The following is a 17,496-nucleotide window of genomic DNA, read 5'->3' on the forward strand; positions in this document are numbered from 1 at the left end:
GGACCCCAGTGAAGTTTAAAGCTGTTACATGTGTTCAGAGTGATGGACTCAAGCAGTTGCACTGAACTCGCCATGGGAAAGTCACCGACGAGAAGGTAGCTTAGTTTCAGGCTGGGAGGGCAGAGAAGTGTGGAGAGTAACTTCTAAGCCCACCTCAGCTCTGATGCCAAGGACAGAGAATGTCCAGAGACACTGAGTGCAGGTACACAGGGCATCCATAGATGCTCAGGAAGTTCTTGCCAGCCTGTTTTGGTCATTTTCTACCATCTCTGTAGCATAGAGTCAAGCTGACCCTCAATGCAGTGAGAAGAGTTTGTATTTAAGAATAACTTTCATGAGGACAGGGGTTTTTGACTTTTTTACTTTCCTGCTTGTTTTCCTTTCTAAGGGATTTCATGTAGGAACGATGGGAAATATAGAATTTAGGAGTCGACCGACAGACCTTGGACAGGAGATGGACAATAACTTGGGACGGATGAATAAATACCATGTATTTATCTGGCTCTCTGGGCCTTACCCAAGCCTTTTTACAACTACCCCTGGTAATAGAGATACCTTTTCTTTTCTTAAATGAAGCAATCAAACTATAAAGAGAATGAATTGGAACTGATAATGTCTTTAAAAAAAAAAAAAAAAAAAAAAAAAAGGAAAGAAAGAAAGAAAATGGAAGAAAAGTACACCCCATCATTTTCCAACTGAAATGCCTGCTGTTTTCAGACTCACAGGGTTGTGGCTGCAAAGACTTCTTTGGGGCTGTTGACTGTCACCAATGGTGAGTTCTGTTTAGAACTGTCCCCTATGTGTACCCACAATGCTCAGATTTAGAAACGCTATGCTCACCGTGCCCCAGGCTCAAGTCCAGCGATCCTTCCACAGTGCTTGGTACAGAGTGGGGAACTTTCCAGAGTGCTTGTTGGGTAAATTAAACGTCCTGCTCAGCTAGCATCAGCAGTACTTATAATGTCTACCTTCTCCTCCGTGTTTGTAAGTTCCTTGGGTCGAGGGCTACCTCTCACACACTCGGGTACTTCTTACCACACCAACATACATCCCCTTAACCGAGTGGCTGAGTCTGGTGTGGAGGAAGGCATGGTTCTGCATGCTAGGGGAGTTGAGTACTGTCGGTCTTTGTGCTCTACCACCAGCCTGGTCCAGTCATTAACAGAAAGAATTCTGCCTTCCTTCCAGGTCTTACACACTCCTCAACAGAGTTGAGAATGGACTCAGGGATTATTTAGGCTAAATGCCTTATGTCATAAGTGACTAGATGAGGGACCAACAAAGTGGAGGGACTTACCTGCCTCTGGCACAGCTGAGATAAAAACTAACATCTCTTTGAAAGTAATTTTTCTTTTTGAAATATTTTCAAATTTTATCTAAAATATCCTCATTCCGTTGCTATATATGTCCTCAAATAGTTGTTATAATCAGTTCGCAAGAAGTCTTAAAAGCTTTTTAGCTATTTTCCATATGACACATTTCAGAATATTAACTAAGAAGTTCTCACCAAGTTACCAAGGTGGAACATACGTGACAAGTCAGAGAAAGGCATCAAAAAAAAAAAAAGTATAAAAAGGAAGAAAAAAACATGACTCAAATTTTTCGTGCCTACTCCCCACCTGCTCCTCCTCCTTGTTCTCCTTCCTTTTCATAACAGGGTCTCATACAACCCAGGCTGGCCTTACTATGTAGCCCAGGTTGGCCTTGAGCTCCTGATTCTCCTTCCACTTCCCAAGTGCTCTGGTTTTGACTGCATGGCACCGTGCCTGGCTTCCCTGCCTACTTACAAGGCGAGAAGGTGCTTGACCTCTGCGGAGATTTCTCTTCCTATTCCAGGTTTTATACAGATTGGAAAAGGAGGAGCTGGCTCAGTGGTTAGGAGCACTGGCTGATGTTCCAGAGGATGGGGGTTCAATTTCCAGCCCCCACATGGCAGCTCACAACGGTCTGTAATTCCAGTTCCAGGGGGGTCCTGACACCCACACACAAACATACACGCAGGTGAAACACTGATGTCCATAAATAAACAGATAAATAGATACATGAATGAATAAGCAAATAACATTTAAAAAGAAAATTGGAAAAGAAAATGAAAGATAGCCGGTAAGGTGAAATAAATATGACCTTTATTAATGAGAGAGGCAAGGTGGAGGCCAGGCTTGGTGTGCCAACCAAGAAGACTGTTGGCCATCCTTGAGCTGTAGACTAGACAACCTTCTGCAGAATAGAGCTTCATGACTGAAGCTTGTTGACTGAGGTGGACCAGGAGGAGGAAGCCAGGGGCTGGACCGTGTGCTCTCTGAGTGGTGCTGGTGTGCTTACAAAGTACTCTCGGTAAGTTACGGCTAACTGAGTGGTGTTAGTGAGTATATTAGACTTGGAGTGAGTGGTGTTGGTTAGGTGTGTTGCAGTTTGTGTACAGGACTCTTCACACCACTTCCTACAACAAAACCTCAGGAAGGATGACAGGCCAAGAGACAGACTGACAGCTCAGTACCACTGCAAGCCAGCCTTCCCTGGAAGAGATGGTAAAGCAATGCTGGAGACTAGTGTATGGGTTTTTTGTTGTTTGTTTGTTTGTTTTTGGTCTGGAAGTCCCTCCCCCATCCCTCATCCCCCATACCCTATCCCTCATCCCCCTCCCCCCTTCTACATCCCACCATCCCACCTCCTACCCCCTCTAAGAAAATGCTCACTTTACAGCAAAAGCCTAGTTGCAGGACTGGCTGGAACCAGGGTTGGGTGGAATGGGTCAAAGGAGACCTTAGCTTCTGTCCAACAGGGCCACCTAGAGGGGCTGCAAGGCTCCAACATGGGGAAGCTAGGGTTTGGCTGCAGAGCTGAGGGAGTTTGGCTGGTCAAGGAGTGTTGGGGGCCAAGTCTTGCTGCTGGGGGGTGGCAGTGTCGATGAAGAACCAGCGAGACGATCCCTGCAGGTAGGGACAGCTTTACTATGTCACAGGGTAGCTCAGGAGGAGAGAAGCTGCTGCATGAGATGGACAGTTAGTTCTGATCTTCCTGCTTGAGCACCAAATTAACCACCGTCCATGAAGTAGGGGCACAGAGCTGGAGGGAGAGAGAAGCCGGCCTGCCTCACTGCCTGGCTTTCCTGCTGCAGGAAGGCCTCCTGCTCTGAGCAGATGGAGGAGTTCCAGCTGAGATGGCGGAGACAGAAAGTGACTGTAGACTTCTTTTTCTTATTTAAGATGGTGAAGTCATAGGATGTTGAAGGGGTTCATTAAGGAGAAAGGGGAGTACTGTTCCCCTGCTAAGGACTGTGAAAGGAGACGGTTATGGGCCTGCCTTCTTTGAATGGATGGCTTTCTTCTGAGCTGAAAAGCCTATTCACTTCACTTTGTGGACCTTCATTCCTCTAAGTAGCCAACACTTCAGTACCACCGAACTTAGAAGGTACGAAGCCCGAGTCTGCATTTGGACACTATTTGGACACTACCGGGGAACCGACAGACCAGGGGCTGCTTCCTTCTCTTGGAGTGGCTTAGTGTGTTCACAGCAGTGCCGGGGCTGGTCCTTGATTTAGTTACAAACACATGTTAGATGAGGAGTATGTGGTTAGCAATGGTTTTATAATTACACCAAGGAGATCTCTTTCTTCTCTCTCTCCTCACATAGCACTGCTTTGTTGTTTTCAAAATACCTCAGAAGCTCTGCCCAGTCCAGCCCGGAGCTGGCAGAGGCGGCTGGCTACTTCAAGCTCTCGTCTGTACATCCTGGCACCCTTCATTGTTGGTTGGAATAGTTTCTGTCTATAGGACATTAATGATCCCAAGGCTGCTTTAAGAAGTTTCTCTATTTTACGGGAAGTGATTGAGGTCTGCCAATCACGAAGCTGCCAGTCCCTGCTCATGAGCCTAAAGACTGTTCTGATTACGATAATTACATTTTTATGAATATCCTACCTAGAGAGCAACAATTTTACCATGTCAGGCTACACTACACAAAGATGCATCAATTTCATCTGCAATGAAAAATAGAGCCTAATAGCTCAGTTATATTTATGATAGTCAACATCAAGATGCAGGAGGAGCACCCCGACGGAAAGAATCCTGATCATTAGTTAACCCTGAGATGATTAAGGGTGAAGGCTTGTCAGCCTTTCTCGTGATTTTTTGCTGTTTTGATTTGATTTTTTAAAAAATCCATAATTAACATCTATTAGCATCTTGGATTCCACTACAAGCGCCAGGGTATGTGGCGTAAAGGGAAAACAACAACAAAGTGAGGCTAGCAAGACAAGGAACTAGGACTCATGGTCAGAGAGGATGGCGGAATTACAAGGCATAATTCGTTCTGAGTCCAACAACACCGTGCTGACTGCTTTACTCCCTTTAATCAGCTTAACCGATGGAAATCGTGGACAGTAGTTGACTGCAAATAAAACTATTTAATTATTATAGATGTGAGCACTAGTTAGACAGGGGCCATCGAAGGCGCGGTAGTCAGAACCAGTGGCTTCAGGCAGCATCCCAAAGCCTGTTGGACATACAGACGTCTTCTCAGGCTCTGCCCAGGGACTCTTGACTCAGAATTTCTAGCAGAGGGTCCAGGATCACAGGACTCTGTCCTAACACGTTCCTGGGGGAGGGGAGGGATCTCTCATGAGAACCAGAGCCCTGCATGGCTTAAGGATTTCTCCCAGCTACTGGAGACACTTGGTGAGTGTGGAGGGGACCTATGCAGTGGGAATTCCCTGCTAATGGCGGGAGCATCATCCCCAGGGAGGAGGCCATTCTAACAGACTGCTCTGAGGGTCTTAAGGCTAGATTTCTCTCCAGTAGTTTCCTCTGTTTAAACACCTCAGGTTATGGGCCCTGTCTTACCATGGTTTCTCTCCATTGTCCTTCATACTGGTGAGTCCACCGTTGCTGGGGAGGAGTGCTTATGATGGCCAAAGACTTCCTCCACCCCAATCCCTGGGGATCATCTCCCTTTGGTACCTACCATTCCTTACAGCCATCTTTTTTTTTTCTTTCTTTCTCTTTCTACAAGATCTCCTCACTGTGTAGCCCAGAGTGGCCTGAAACTCATGATTCCCCTGTCTCTGCCAAAGTGGCAAAAATTACAATGGTGAACAGTTCTGACAGAAAATTTTAAAATTTTGTCATCCTTGTGTGTACATGATGCACATGTGTGAGTGTGGGCATGCACACGCCATGGTGTATGTGTGTGTAGAGGTCAGACAACAGCTGTCAGGAGTCACCTCCCTTATTCCACGTTCTGGGTATCTCTTCGGATCCTCTGTGATGTTTGAATGAGCATGGTCCCCATAGACTCATCTATTTAAATACTTAGTCCCTGGTTGGTTTACCTGTTTGGGAAGGATCAGGAGGTGTGGCTTGGTTGGAGGAGGTGTGTTACTGTGGGTGGGCTCTGAGATTTCAAAAACCCATGTCATTCCCAGTTAGCACTCTCTCTTTGTGACTCACAGTTGATGTCTCAACATATAAGCTCTCAGCTACTGTTCCAACGCCATGCCTGCCTGCCTGCTGCCATGCTGCCTACCATGATGGGCACGGACTCACCCTCTGAAACCGTAAGCAAGCCCCCAATTAACCGCCTCCTTTTATAAGTTGCCTTGGTTATGGTGTCTCTTCACAGCAATAGAACAGGAACTAAGACATGCTCTCAACCATCCTAGCACCCCCCGGCAGTTGTTAAGGCGGTTCCTTTAGAGACAGTGCCATCCAGGATCAGCATGTGCGGGCAGTGTGCCATGGAAGCAACGGACCCGACAGAAAGCGAGGCCACCGTGGTGCGTTGCTTCATATATCTCCATATGGGAATGTTACTCTAAAGGTTCAAGGCAAGGGCAAAGCCCAAAGGATGGTAAGTCTGAAACGTGAATGTGAGGAGCCCTGGAAGCTCTTTGAGTTCTGGGGGGGGGTTTATTTTGGTGAGTCCTGGTGTCTGCACTTGACAAGTTCTCCGGTGGTCCTGGAGGCAGGAGTTCTCTACTAGTGCTGTGAAAACCTGCAAGTCTAAGCCAGGAAAACGGGGCACCAATGCATGTGTGAATCAACACGGCTCAACCCAGTTCCCAGGGCTCAGTCTTTCTTTGAGTTCTCAGGAGGAGGCATTTTTTTTTTCAGAGTGTGCCCTGCCTAGCTCTGGGGTTATAGGCTAGCTCTGTAAACTCTCCCAAAAGATCATTATTATGTATTGCAGACCTTCATGTCTTTAGCTGACCTGACCCTTTGTGTTCTTATTATTGAGACAATACTCAGTAATATGTGTTAAATAAGTTATTTCAATTATGATAAAAATGTCACAGAACAGTGTGACTGAAGTGGCCATAGTGATGTGATACCGCTCCTCTGTAGTACTGGGGACTGAACTTAAGAGTTCAGTACAGGCTAGGCAAACCCTCTACTGCTGAGCCACATCTCAAGCCTTTTGTGAATTTTTAAAAATTTGCACAGGGTCTTGCTAAGTTACCCAGGGAGGCCTTGCCTCAGCTTGTGGCACAGTTGGGCTCACAGGCCTGCCTGCATGCTTGCCACGATGCCTGACCCGACCCCCTATTTACCCAACACAAATAGTATGAGATCTTGTCAGAGCACGACTGTAAACCCAGCACTCGATCGGTTTGATCATGAGTTCTAGGTCAGTGTGGGCTGCTTAGCTAGTCCCTTTCTCAAAAAGTACCAACCAACCAACCAACCAACCAAGCCCACGAGACCCTGACTGGCTTGTCACTTCTCAGTGCTGCTAGCTCCGCATGTGCAAAATGGGGACAAGATTTTTCCTTCTGCTGCGGGTTCAGTGAGGTAACGCACAGGGAAAGTCTTCGAAACTGATAGCACTGACTCAATCTTGTCAGACATAAGCCTGTCTTTTTGCTGTAACCTTATTTCCCCTCTGAATATGTGCAGGGCTGGGTGACTGAAGCGCAGCGAGACGGCTTCCAACTTTGATAGAAAGCAACTCCTATCATTTGGCATTTCACCGGGGCCACGTTGTTTTTTCCTAACTCCAAGGAGAATCAAAGACAAATTCTGTACCATAGATTCACAGAACCCTACGAGTGCCCCACAAATATTGGATAGTCCAAACGAAGAGAGGTACGCAGGAGAGAACATTAACTCTCTACATCACAGCTCGGCTCATCCACAGAGAGTCCCAGAAATCTGAAACTGTTCCGTGAAGTGTCAGCTGCACCTCGGCTGCTTCTCTGAGGTCATTTTAAAATGACGTGGGTCTCTGACAGACGCAAGCTAAAGAGCACAGGCCTAAACGTCTCTTTTAAAGCCTCAAGGCAAGCTTTAAGCCATCTGTGAGGGAAGGAAGAGAGAAGAGAAGGAAGTTAGAGCACATACATGGAATAGTATGCAGGTGAGCAGGCCAGCCCTGCCTGTATTCCCAGAACCTAGGGTAGCCTAGGCTGTATATAAAGACCTGGAGGGGAAGAAGGAGGAGGAGAAAGAGGATAAGGGTGGTGGTGGTGATGATGATGATGATGATGATGATGGAGGGAGGGAGCCATCAATGTATCCCAGATTGTAAATGCTGGTATAGGGCTAGAGTCAGTCCAACCATGGTCCAGTGAGCAAAATAAGGACAATGTAAAGTTTCCCATTAAGCTATGCTGTTTAGCTGCACTTCCTGTCTTTATGGAACAGCAGTGTTTTTGAGTTTGAATCCTGGATCCACTGGAAGCAATTGTCTTGAGGCTACTTTAGGCCTTAATTTCTCATTCCTTTTTCTTTCTTTAATTTCCTTTCTTTCTTTTTTAAAGACATTTTTATTGATTTTACGTGTGTGTGTGTGTGTGTGTGTGTGTGTGATGGTGGGGGCACACGTGCCAAAACCATCTGTGGAGGGCTGTGTTGGTTAGTGTTTGTCAACTTAACACAAACTAGAGTCACCTGGGAAGCAGGAACCTCCGCTGAGGCACTGCCTCTATCGGCATGGTCTGCTGGGGTGTCTCTGGGAACTTTTCTTGAGTGCTGATTGATGTGGGAGACCCAGCCTTGGGGGCAGTCTAACCCCAGACAGTTGTTCCCAGGCTGCATATGAAAGGCAGCTGAGCAAGCTGTGGGAGCAAGCCGGTTCTCCTCCAAGGCCTCTCCTTTAGGTTCTGCTTCAGCTCCTGGGTTGAGTTCCAGCCTTGGTTTCCCTCAATGAAGGACTGTGATTGGGATGAGCAAACAAACCCTTTCCTCTCCAAGTAGTTTTTGGTTATGGGTTTATCACTGCAACAGAAACCAAAAACCAAACTAGACCATGGGTAGAAGACAACTTGTTTCCACCACGTCGTTTCCATGAACCTTGGAGGCAAATACCTTTCCACATTGGCCTTAATTTCTTTTTTCATTGTGTGTGTGTGTGTGTGTGTGTGTGTGTGTGTGTTCAGATGGGCCATTTGAGTGCCATGACAGAGGTCGGAGTTGGAGATCAGGTGTTTCCCTTTACTGCTGTCTCTGCTGTTGCTTTGAGGCAGGGTCTCTCACTGTGTGGAGAGGCTGGCTAGCCACAGGCTCTCAGTATCCATCTGTCTCTGCCTCTCAACACTGGGGTTATAGGCATGCACAACCACGCGCGGCTTTTTATGTGGTCAGTGGTGATTTGAACTCAGTTCCTCACACTTGCACAGCAAGGGCTCTTAACCACTGAGCCATCTCTCCAGGCCTTGATTTTTCTATGTGTAAAGATTCAAAGATTAGCAGTAATACATATGATAATAATTTGTAGAGACCCTAGTTTAAGTTTACAGTATATAACAGATGATAAATAGTGATGATTCCAGGGGAAAATAACACACTATTGTTACTTAGGTAAATAAATTAGGCAGAATTTTGATAGCATAATATCAGTGCCATTATTGCAGTGCTCAGTATTCCCTGGCTCCATGGCCTCATTTGGAGACTTCTGGAGCCTTTGTCCCAAGAGCAAACCATTAGGGAATAAGCATAAGAGAAAATTCCCCGTTCATGTACACAGTCAACCCAATAGCCCCTGTGTTGATGGTGAAGAATGTTCCAGAACCGAGGAGTAGCAAGATTGTGCCTACTTGCTGAAATGTTCTTACATGTAGCTTCAACACATACTCTTGATACAAGACTAATACTTACAAAATCCTGTATACACGCCTTTTTACTCTTGAGGCTTCATGAGCACCATTCTTTCCTAGTGTTGGATGGCACGAATGGCCGAGGAAGCATATCAGAGCTTCCTGCTGTTCTTGGGTCTTCTCACGTGGCCTGTTGCTGCTTTGTTCTGGGACTGGACTATCAGAAGCGAACACCGTCTTGATGAATGACTTTTAACTTACTTAAGACAGTAAACAGGAAGGGGAGGGGGAGGAGCTCCTGGCTGAAGCCCTGACGTCCACGATGTGTATTCCAGGTGTTCAGCAGGCTTCTTATGCTGAAATTTCAAGCTAAGAACACCCAGGCTTGTTTCCTCCAGGGACCTCAAAGGTCAAATGTATTTCCCTAGAGAGGTTACGTTGTGGTGCTTTTGATTCCAAAACAGTGTGGGCACCTCAGTCAGCAAATTATCTTAGAGTATTTCTGGTCATGCTGGGAGGTAAGCACCTGGCTGTCTCCCATCTGCCAGCATCCTCACCTCTCCTGGGAAACCAGTAACTTAGAAAAGTTTTTAAAACATCCTCTAAAGCTTAGTTCTGCACCAGAAGCTAACGAGAATGATAACTGAATGGCAGACTGGGGTGTCATGAGGCTCAAAGCTATGGCAGTTTAAGAAAAGCAATGATGTGCTGCATAAAAATAGCTATCGCTGGGCGGTGGTGGCGCACGCCTTTAATCCCAGCACTTGGGAGGCAGAGGCAGGTGGATTTCTGAGTTCGAGGCCAGCCTGGAATACAGAGTGAGTTCCAGGACAGCGCTATCAAAGTCCTAGCCAGGTCTGGTTGGGGGTGCACACTTCCCAGCACTTGGAAGGTAGGAGCAGGCGGATCTCTGTGAGTTCGAGGCCAGCCTGGTCTACATAGTGAGATCCCTCAGGAGAAAACCAATAAGGCCAACCCAAACCCTAAAACCCTCCTTAATGAGTAGATTCCTCTTGCAGTGTGTGTGTGTGTGTGTGTGTGTGTGTGTGTGTAGGAGGGGGGTCCTTAAAGCCTGAGTTTAAGAAAGATGTACCTGGGCACTAACAGAAGCAAGGTTATAAAACACAGGGATCTGTGTGATAATGTTGATGGGTGGGATCTGAATCCTCGCCAGCAAGAGAACCGCAGCCATATATTAAATGTAAGTCCCTGACTAGGCACGGAGTAGCAGGTCTTCCAAGTGGGATAGAGCAAGGCTGCAAGAATGACAAGAAAGACAGGAACACTGGAGATGTTAAAAATCTAGGAAGCCTCTGGTTAGTTGGCCTATTTAGAGAACTAAGAACCCTTACTTTTCAAATGAATCAAAACAACACCCTCCCCCCACACCAACTGGCCATCAAAAACCTTTCTAAATAGTCTAGGCTTTTTTTTTCTCCCAAATTCACCGTAAGAGAAAAAAATTGATATAATTTATCCATTGAGATGACAAAAAGAAAGGAATCAAATACTTTACTCAATTGGGCAGGGAGATGTTTACTACTGTAGAGAGCCCCCTGCTGGCTGAATGCAGTCACTCCATACCTGATGGCCTCTGCCCTGGCAAGGGGGAGGTCACCTCACTGACATAGTGGGCTGCTCTTTTGTTGCCAGGAAGCTGGCACACACTCAGTGTTCACTAGAATCTTACTGAATACATAAGCAAATGAACAATCCCAGTTTGAGCAAATGAGGCCAGTTCTGAAATGAAGTTTTAATTCTAACCATTCTGTGGTTAGATCTCGCCAGCCTTCTCGGTGTGGAGAATTCTTCCCTCACTACAGCCTTTGTACGCTGCGGGACTAGCAGAATGATCTACAGCCAACTGTTGCTGAGCACCAGGCATGCACTGTTTGTGTATGGATTGTTGTAAGCACTGTACACTGAATGAAGGGACTGCAGAGGGCTTCAATAACCCATCCATGGCCTCACAGAGGAAGCACCCGAGTCAGTATCCAAACCTGTGTGTGTGTGTATGGTGTGTATGTACATGTGTGTATGAGCACATGTATGTGTGTGTGTGTGCATGTATGTTTGTATATGGTATGTGAGTATGGTGCGTGTGTATGGAGTATGTGCATGTGTGTGTGCATGTACACATTTGTGTATGGTGTGTGTACATGTGTGTATGTAGTGTTTGTGTATGGTGTGTGTGCATGTGTGTATGTAGTGTATGTGTATGTATATGTGTACATGTGCATTTGCACATGGTATCTGTGTACATGTATATGTGTATTTGTGTATGGAGTGTGTGAATGTGTGTTTGTGTATACACAGAACATCCTGACTCTGTGGACTCTCAATTGGCTTTCCTTTGAAACAAATGTAAGACCCATGGAAGAGGGACAGGGCAGGGAGGATTTTCACCACTGCATTGTGTGTCTGCATGTTTGTTGCATGCCATTTGGTGGATGTTAAATTGCCCCTCTGAGAGATGACAGTGTCAGGACTGAATGACTTCTGAGAGGGGAGGACACATGGCCTAGTTTGCTGGGGTAACCTCAGTGGCTACCTGCTGTGCCATGGAAGCTTACCATCACTTTCCACTCTGAAGTATCCCACTGCAGATGTGAGTTTTACGGCTGCCCTATCTAGAAGGTTCTTTTTGGCTCTTAATTTCTGTGAGTTCAGATTGAACATAATTGACCGGTAACAGGAGAGTGACGGCTAAAAGTGGCTACAGGACCTGGATTGCCTAGAGACAAACCTCAGGGAATGGCTGTCAAGTTTCTAGATAGTTTTGAATAAGGTGGGAAGATCTACTCTACCACCCCAAGGTCTGGGCTTCCCAGACTAAATAGGAAGGAAAAAGCATGCTGAGAACCAATATTGGTTCTCTCTGCTTCCAGACTGCAGATGCAATGTGACCAGCCTGCAGTGCTTCCTGTGCCAGGATGGAGCAACCACATCCTCAAACCGTGGGTCTAGAGCCTGCAGTGATGATGGGGTTGTTTCCCTGCCGGTGCTTGCTTCCTATGAAAGCACACAGTAAATCCTTTACTAGCTGCTGCATTTGTGCCCGCCTCCTGTGGCACACGGCTAGTAGTAACCATTTGTTTCCTTGCGCTCGAAAGTCAGCCGAGTGCTTCACCCTGTCTACCACATGTTGATGCTGTTAGACTACTCCTCACTCTGTACACACAGCACAGGGTTAGAGAAATGACTTCGAACAAAGAGATGAGACCAGGTCTTATGTGCTCGTCTGCTGTGCTGTGCGGAGGCATGCACATGCAAGGCACACGTGCACCACAGATGATTCAGGAAGCTCTCAGCATTCCTGAGCTCCCAGAGGTCTCCCAGATCTGTGTCTCCCTCTTCCATTTGCTTCCAGGATCCATTTTACTAAGATGTAGTTTCAGAAAAAAAAAACAAAAAACAAAAAACAAAAAACAACAACAACAACAACAAAAAAAACAAGCATGGAGGGATCCTGAGGCGTGATGAATAACAAACATTTACGTACTTAAGAGGGTTTTGTTGTTGTTGTTTGTGAGTTTGTCTTTACTACCACAGTATAAAACAGGAGGCAGACATACACTTTTTTTGTTTATATGTACACAGACAAGAAAGCCACAGGTCGACACTGTATCATTCTGCTTTTTATTTATTGTCTGGATAACTTACAAACATGCAGGTGTCTATGGTAGATTCTACCCTACCATTTAACTACCCTGATGACACAGATGTCTGTGTCTGTTTACACAGTGCGGTGGTATGAAAAAAATTCCTCTACAGCTCCTGCCTATAAACAGGGAAAGTTAAATTTCATACCAAAAGTTTGAGAAGACTTCGGTAACCACCCTGTTTCTGGTACTAAAATAACAAAATTGATATTACAAGTTAAAATATAAAGGCCTAACAGTTTTTACAAATATGCAACGAGTCCACTACTTAGACATAACAAGTCAATTCTTTTCAGATCACAAGTAAGGCACCACTGGGTTAAATATTTTCTCAGCTTTCAGTAAATAAAATGCACAGTGAAATAGACACGGAACACTGAATTTTAATACTGCAATATATTTCCATATAAAATGATTTGCAAATGTTAAAATACTGCATTGCATCTTAAATATACATAACTGGAAATATTATGGAAAAAACATACATGTAAGCTTTGATTTCAAGGAAGAAAATAGTCTTTTTTTTTTTTTTAATGATTTGCCATAGGTTAAGCTAAACACAGAACTTCTCAAGAGTTTTAAATGTAATTGGGTCACTGACTTCCAAAGATAGGGTGTAGGTGTATTAATGAAACATTCTTTGCAAAATGCATTCTAAACCTTCTTTATTATGAATGGCAACTTTGAGCTGTGACCCTGTTCCTGACTTAGAAATGTACCTGAAAAACTGAGATTTATTTATCAGAACTTGTCCAATTTTCACTATCCCTTAAAAAACTGAGACCCACAATTTTTGAATCCAACCTTTCTCTTCCATACACAGCACCAGGAAGAACCAATTCTATTTTCAGTAAAATAGGTCATTGAACATCTATCAAAAGGATGTTTATATCAGATCACAGAATTCAAAATACATTTAAACATGTTAGTAATAAAAAAATTGTCAAGCTTGTTAAAATTTTTATTTCTTTGTTCTCACGGAAAACCAATAAATGGCGGAGGAGAAGGGAGGAAAATTACTCTCTAAAGAACTAGGTCTGGGCTTTGGCAAGGAAAGTTATAAAAATACAATATATTCAAATCAATCACTTTATAATTTATTAGACTTTTCATCTATTAGAACTCCTAAGTTATGCTTTTATATAAATGAAACAATCATTCTATAAATAGGAATGTCTTTCCATTTTTCTTTGGATTGATTTTTTTTTTTTTTTTGTTAGCATCTCCCAGCAACATGTGAGCAATATGCTGGACCCAAAATACAAAGTTCAGGTAGATACACATATGTGGCCATGTGCTTTAATAGACAATGGTAACATTAAACATGACTATATAAAACATCAAAGTGGAAATCTTTTTCCAACTCTACAGCTAGGTTTGAAAGTCCCAGTAAAATGTTGTAAACAAGGTCATATATATATATATATAAAAGGCAAGCCTGGCCCTTTTGGTGGTCTGTCCTTTAGTGGAACTTACTTGCACAGATCCAAGACAATGATTCTCCCAAGAAATTCAACACCAATGCTTTCTAGGTTCCACTGGTAAGCTCCTTAATCTACTCGGCCCCAGTCGGTTGTGTAGAACTCTGCCCATCATCAACGCTGTCCTCTTCTTCCATAGTTCTGATACGTTCTCTGACTTTCTTCTCCTATCTTGCCTTCCTAGCCTTTCCTGACCTGAAGAAGGAGTTTTCTCTGGGGTGGAGGACTGAAGAGCCACAGAAGATGTGCAAGGCCAGTGGCCAGCGAGTGCACAAGCCAGCTGGTTCTGAGCCAGGAAGTGCCCACACAGTTTTGTTTTCTTGCAGTGGCTTTAATCCACGGGACTGTAAACTCCATGAGATACATTTCTCACTAAGATACTTTGAAGAAACACCTGGACATACATATTAAAGACAAAGGCAGAATAAGGGTCAAAAATCTAAGGTCTCACTGCCTGCCAAACATTGTATCAAGTTCTGACTCTAGCTTGGGACATCTCTTCAATTGCTACAACTCAACTTGCCCTTTTAGGCACAAGCTTTCTGTCCTAGCTCCTGTCTTCCAGACCATCTGACAGTGTGGTGCTGAGGCGCGTGTGGACACTTGAAATCTGGCCATGCGCTTATTCCAAGTACAGAATGGTTACTCGAGTGTGAAGACTTAGTACCAAAAATGTAAATAGCTCATTAATAATACAAGTTGAAGTGATATTTCAGATGCACAGAGCTGAGTAAAATGGAATTCTTTTCATCTGTTTCCTTCTACCTTTATAAAACATAGCTGCTGGTCATTTTAAGACAGCATATGGGGCTCACATTACGTTTCTGTTAAGACAGCCCTGCCCTGGATCCTACCTCCGACTGCCAAAGATTGGACATCCTGCAACCACAGGACTTGCTCAGCAACTTGCTTGGGCGGTCTGTGGTTCGTGGAAACAGACCAGAGGCCATGTGAGCAAGAAAGGCATAGAGAAAACCAGCTCTCAGGGAATTTAACAACTACAGTCTGTAGCAAAAAAAGCAGTGAATGTCTGACCTTGTGGGGCCGAAAGCTGGGATACAATTCTTCTTTGCCTACTTAAAACAAAAGCTTATCGATCCCAGCAGCCAACCCTGGCAGGCTGCAGCTGATACAAGCAATAACTCAGGAATATGTACAACATAAACAGCTAGGCGCTTCTTTCCCGATGCCCACCCCCACACGCAGGGATCCCTCCTCAGCTTCTGTTCCTCACTCCTACTCTCTCTGAGAGGGGGCAAATCGAGAGGGGTGTGCAGTTTTCAAACAGCAACAACAGAAGCAGCTTTGGAGCTTGGGTAGAACGGAGCAGGTAGAGATCACCTCGGGATGGGAGGGAGGGGTGGGGCACCCCTTTCTCTTCTGTTGGATCCACCTTGATGAAGAAAGCAGATAAAATATAATTTTGGTTAGACGCTTGCTTGTACTGGCTGGTTTTGTGTGTCAACTTGACACAGGCTGGAGTTACCACAGAGAAAGGAGCTTCAGTTGGGGAAATGCATCCATGAGATCCAGCTGTGGGGCATTTTCTCAATTAGTGATCAAGGGGGGGAGGGCCCCTTGTGGGTGGTGCCATCCCTGGGCTGGTAGTCTTGGGTTCTATAAGAAAGCAGGCTGAGCAAGCCAGGGGAAGCAAGCCAGTAAGTAACATCCCTCCATGGCCTCTGCATCAGCTCCTGCTTCCTGACCTACTTGAGTTCCAGTCCTAACTTCCTTGGGTGATGATCAGCAATGTGGGAAGTGTAAGGTGAATAAACCCTTTCCTCCCCAATTTCCTTCTTGGTCTTGATGTTTGTACTTCTAAGCAGCCTTGACTTCAGCTGGTATTCAGCTGCTCAAAGGCTGGGCACCCACTGACCAATGGTTACTCAAGAGAGGGACTCAGTAGGCCCTGAGCTTCTCTGAGGTACTGTGCTATGGGTGCTGTCTGACTTGCATTAATTCCAAGGCTTAGGTCTCGGTAAGCCTGAGTCTCATTCGAGCCTGATGCCCATCAGTAGCTCTTTTCCATATTCCATGTCAATTTTCTCTCAGTCCCGTGCATACTTTGGTGTGAAATTCCATGTCATTTTTTTTTTTTTTAGTCCTGTGCATATTTTGTTGTGAAATTCCAATGTTTCTATTCTACCTCTTGGTTCACATTTCTTCTTCAGCAGGGAGAAGATGATGCAGGCAGCATGCACGTTAGCAAGCAAGGGGAGACAATCCAAACATGCAAATTCTTGTATGGAGACTTAATGGACTCCCATGGAATAAAAACCATGTGATAAAACAGGGGCGTGATCACTAAGCAATGTTATGTAAAAACCTACCACCAGATATGGTCTACTGTTGCTACCACTGTGTAAAAAGTCAGAATTAGATGGAAAACAAGAGGAAGAGGATCTGGTGGAATGAAAATGTCAGTTCTGTGAGAATACACACACACACACACACACACATGCGCATGTATATATGAAACTACGTTGAATATATATATACATATGTATATATGTTGAATACATATACAAATCTATGGTCATAATGCATTTCAAAGATCAAGGCAGTATTTTGTTTTAATTTATATGACATTTTGCCAGTCTCGAACTAGTAGGAATAGAAGCTGGACTGACCTTTGACCTCCTAGGAAGGTCAAAATGGAGGAGATGACCCAAAGAAGCAAAATAATATAACTTAATACTGGTCTGCCAGATGTATTCTGAGATGGTAATGTCACCTTCAGAGAGTGACTGCTCATTCTGGGTATACTTGAGAGCCTACCAGAGTGCACACAGCTCCCAATGGAGCTTCCTATTCCATCCCAGACAAGTGGGTTGGCGTCCCCTGCACCTCCTTTGGAACCCAGGCTCTCACAGTTCGAGCCTGCACAGCGCTCAGGCAGAGACACTTACTTCGGCTTTCATTTCTGGCTAGTTTGCTGGGATACGTCTTGGTTGTCGGTACGTATGGCTCTGGAGGCGGCAAGTCAGAAATCGGATGGAAGAAGAATCTGCTTTCCCACTCATCTGTGGGAGAAACAAACAGAACCTCAGCACAGGGAATCTGCTGGGAGGACGTGGAGAAGACAGAGACAGAGAGAGAGAGAGAAAGAGAGAGAGAGAGAGAGAGACAGACAGACAGACAGAGGCACACAGAAACCAGTTCCAATTTTGTGGCCGGGAGTGCACAGAGAAGCCCCAGGGAGACTGATGTGCCAGGCTGCCTCAATGATCCTGGCCTGCAAAGCAACATGATTGGAACCGGAGTGACCTCGACCCTCAGGTCTCACAGTGGGCTAAGATACAGGACACTTTAACTCCACCAT

At 45.1% G+C, this 17,496-nt stretch overlaps 1 protein-coding gene across 2 annotated transcripts in view; it reads right to left on the reverse strand.

Moving 5' to 3' along the window:
* Positions 1–12,649: 12,649 nt before the first annotated feature.
* Wipf1 (WAS/WASL interacting protein family member 1) overlaps positions 12,650–17,496 on the reverse strand; it is a 97,680-nt gene continuing 92,833 nt past the window's right edge. For both annotated transcript variants that reach the window (XM_021194308.2, XM_029536667.1), the window contains exons 7-8: positions 17,084–17,197; positions 12,650–15,567 (exon numbers count right to left, since the gene is read on the reverse strand). In XM_021194308.2, coding sequence (XP_021049967.1) covers positions 15,512–15,567; positions 17,084–17,197 — 170 coding nt within the window. In that variant the 3' untranslated portion in view covers positions 12,650–15,511. The remainder of the gene's footprint in view (positions 15,568–17,083; positions 17,198–17,496) is intronic.

The sequence above is a fragment of the Mus pahari genome, chromosome 3 (assembly GCF_900095145.1).
Source record: "Mus pahari chromosome 3, PAHARI_EIJ_v1.1, whole genome shotgun sequence".
Classification (NCBI taxonomy): Eukaryota; Metazoa; Chordata; class Mammalia; order Rodentia; family Muridae; genus Mus; species Mus pahari.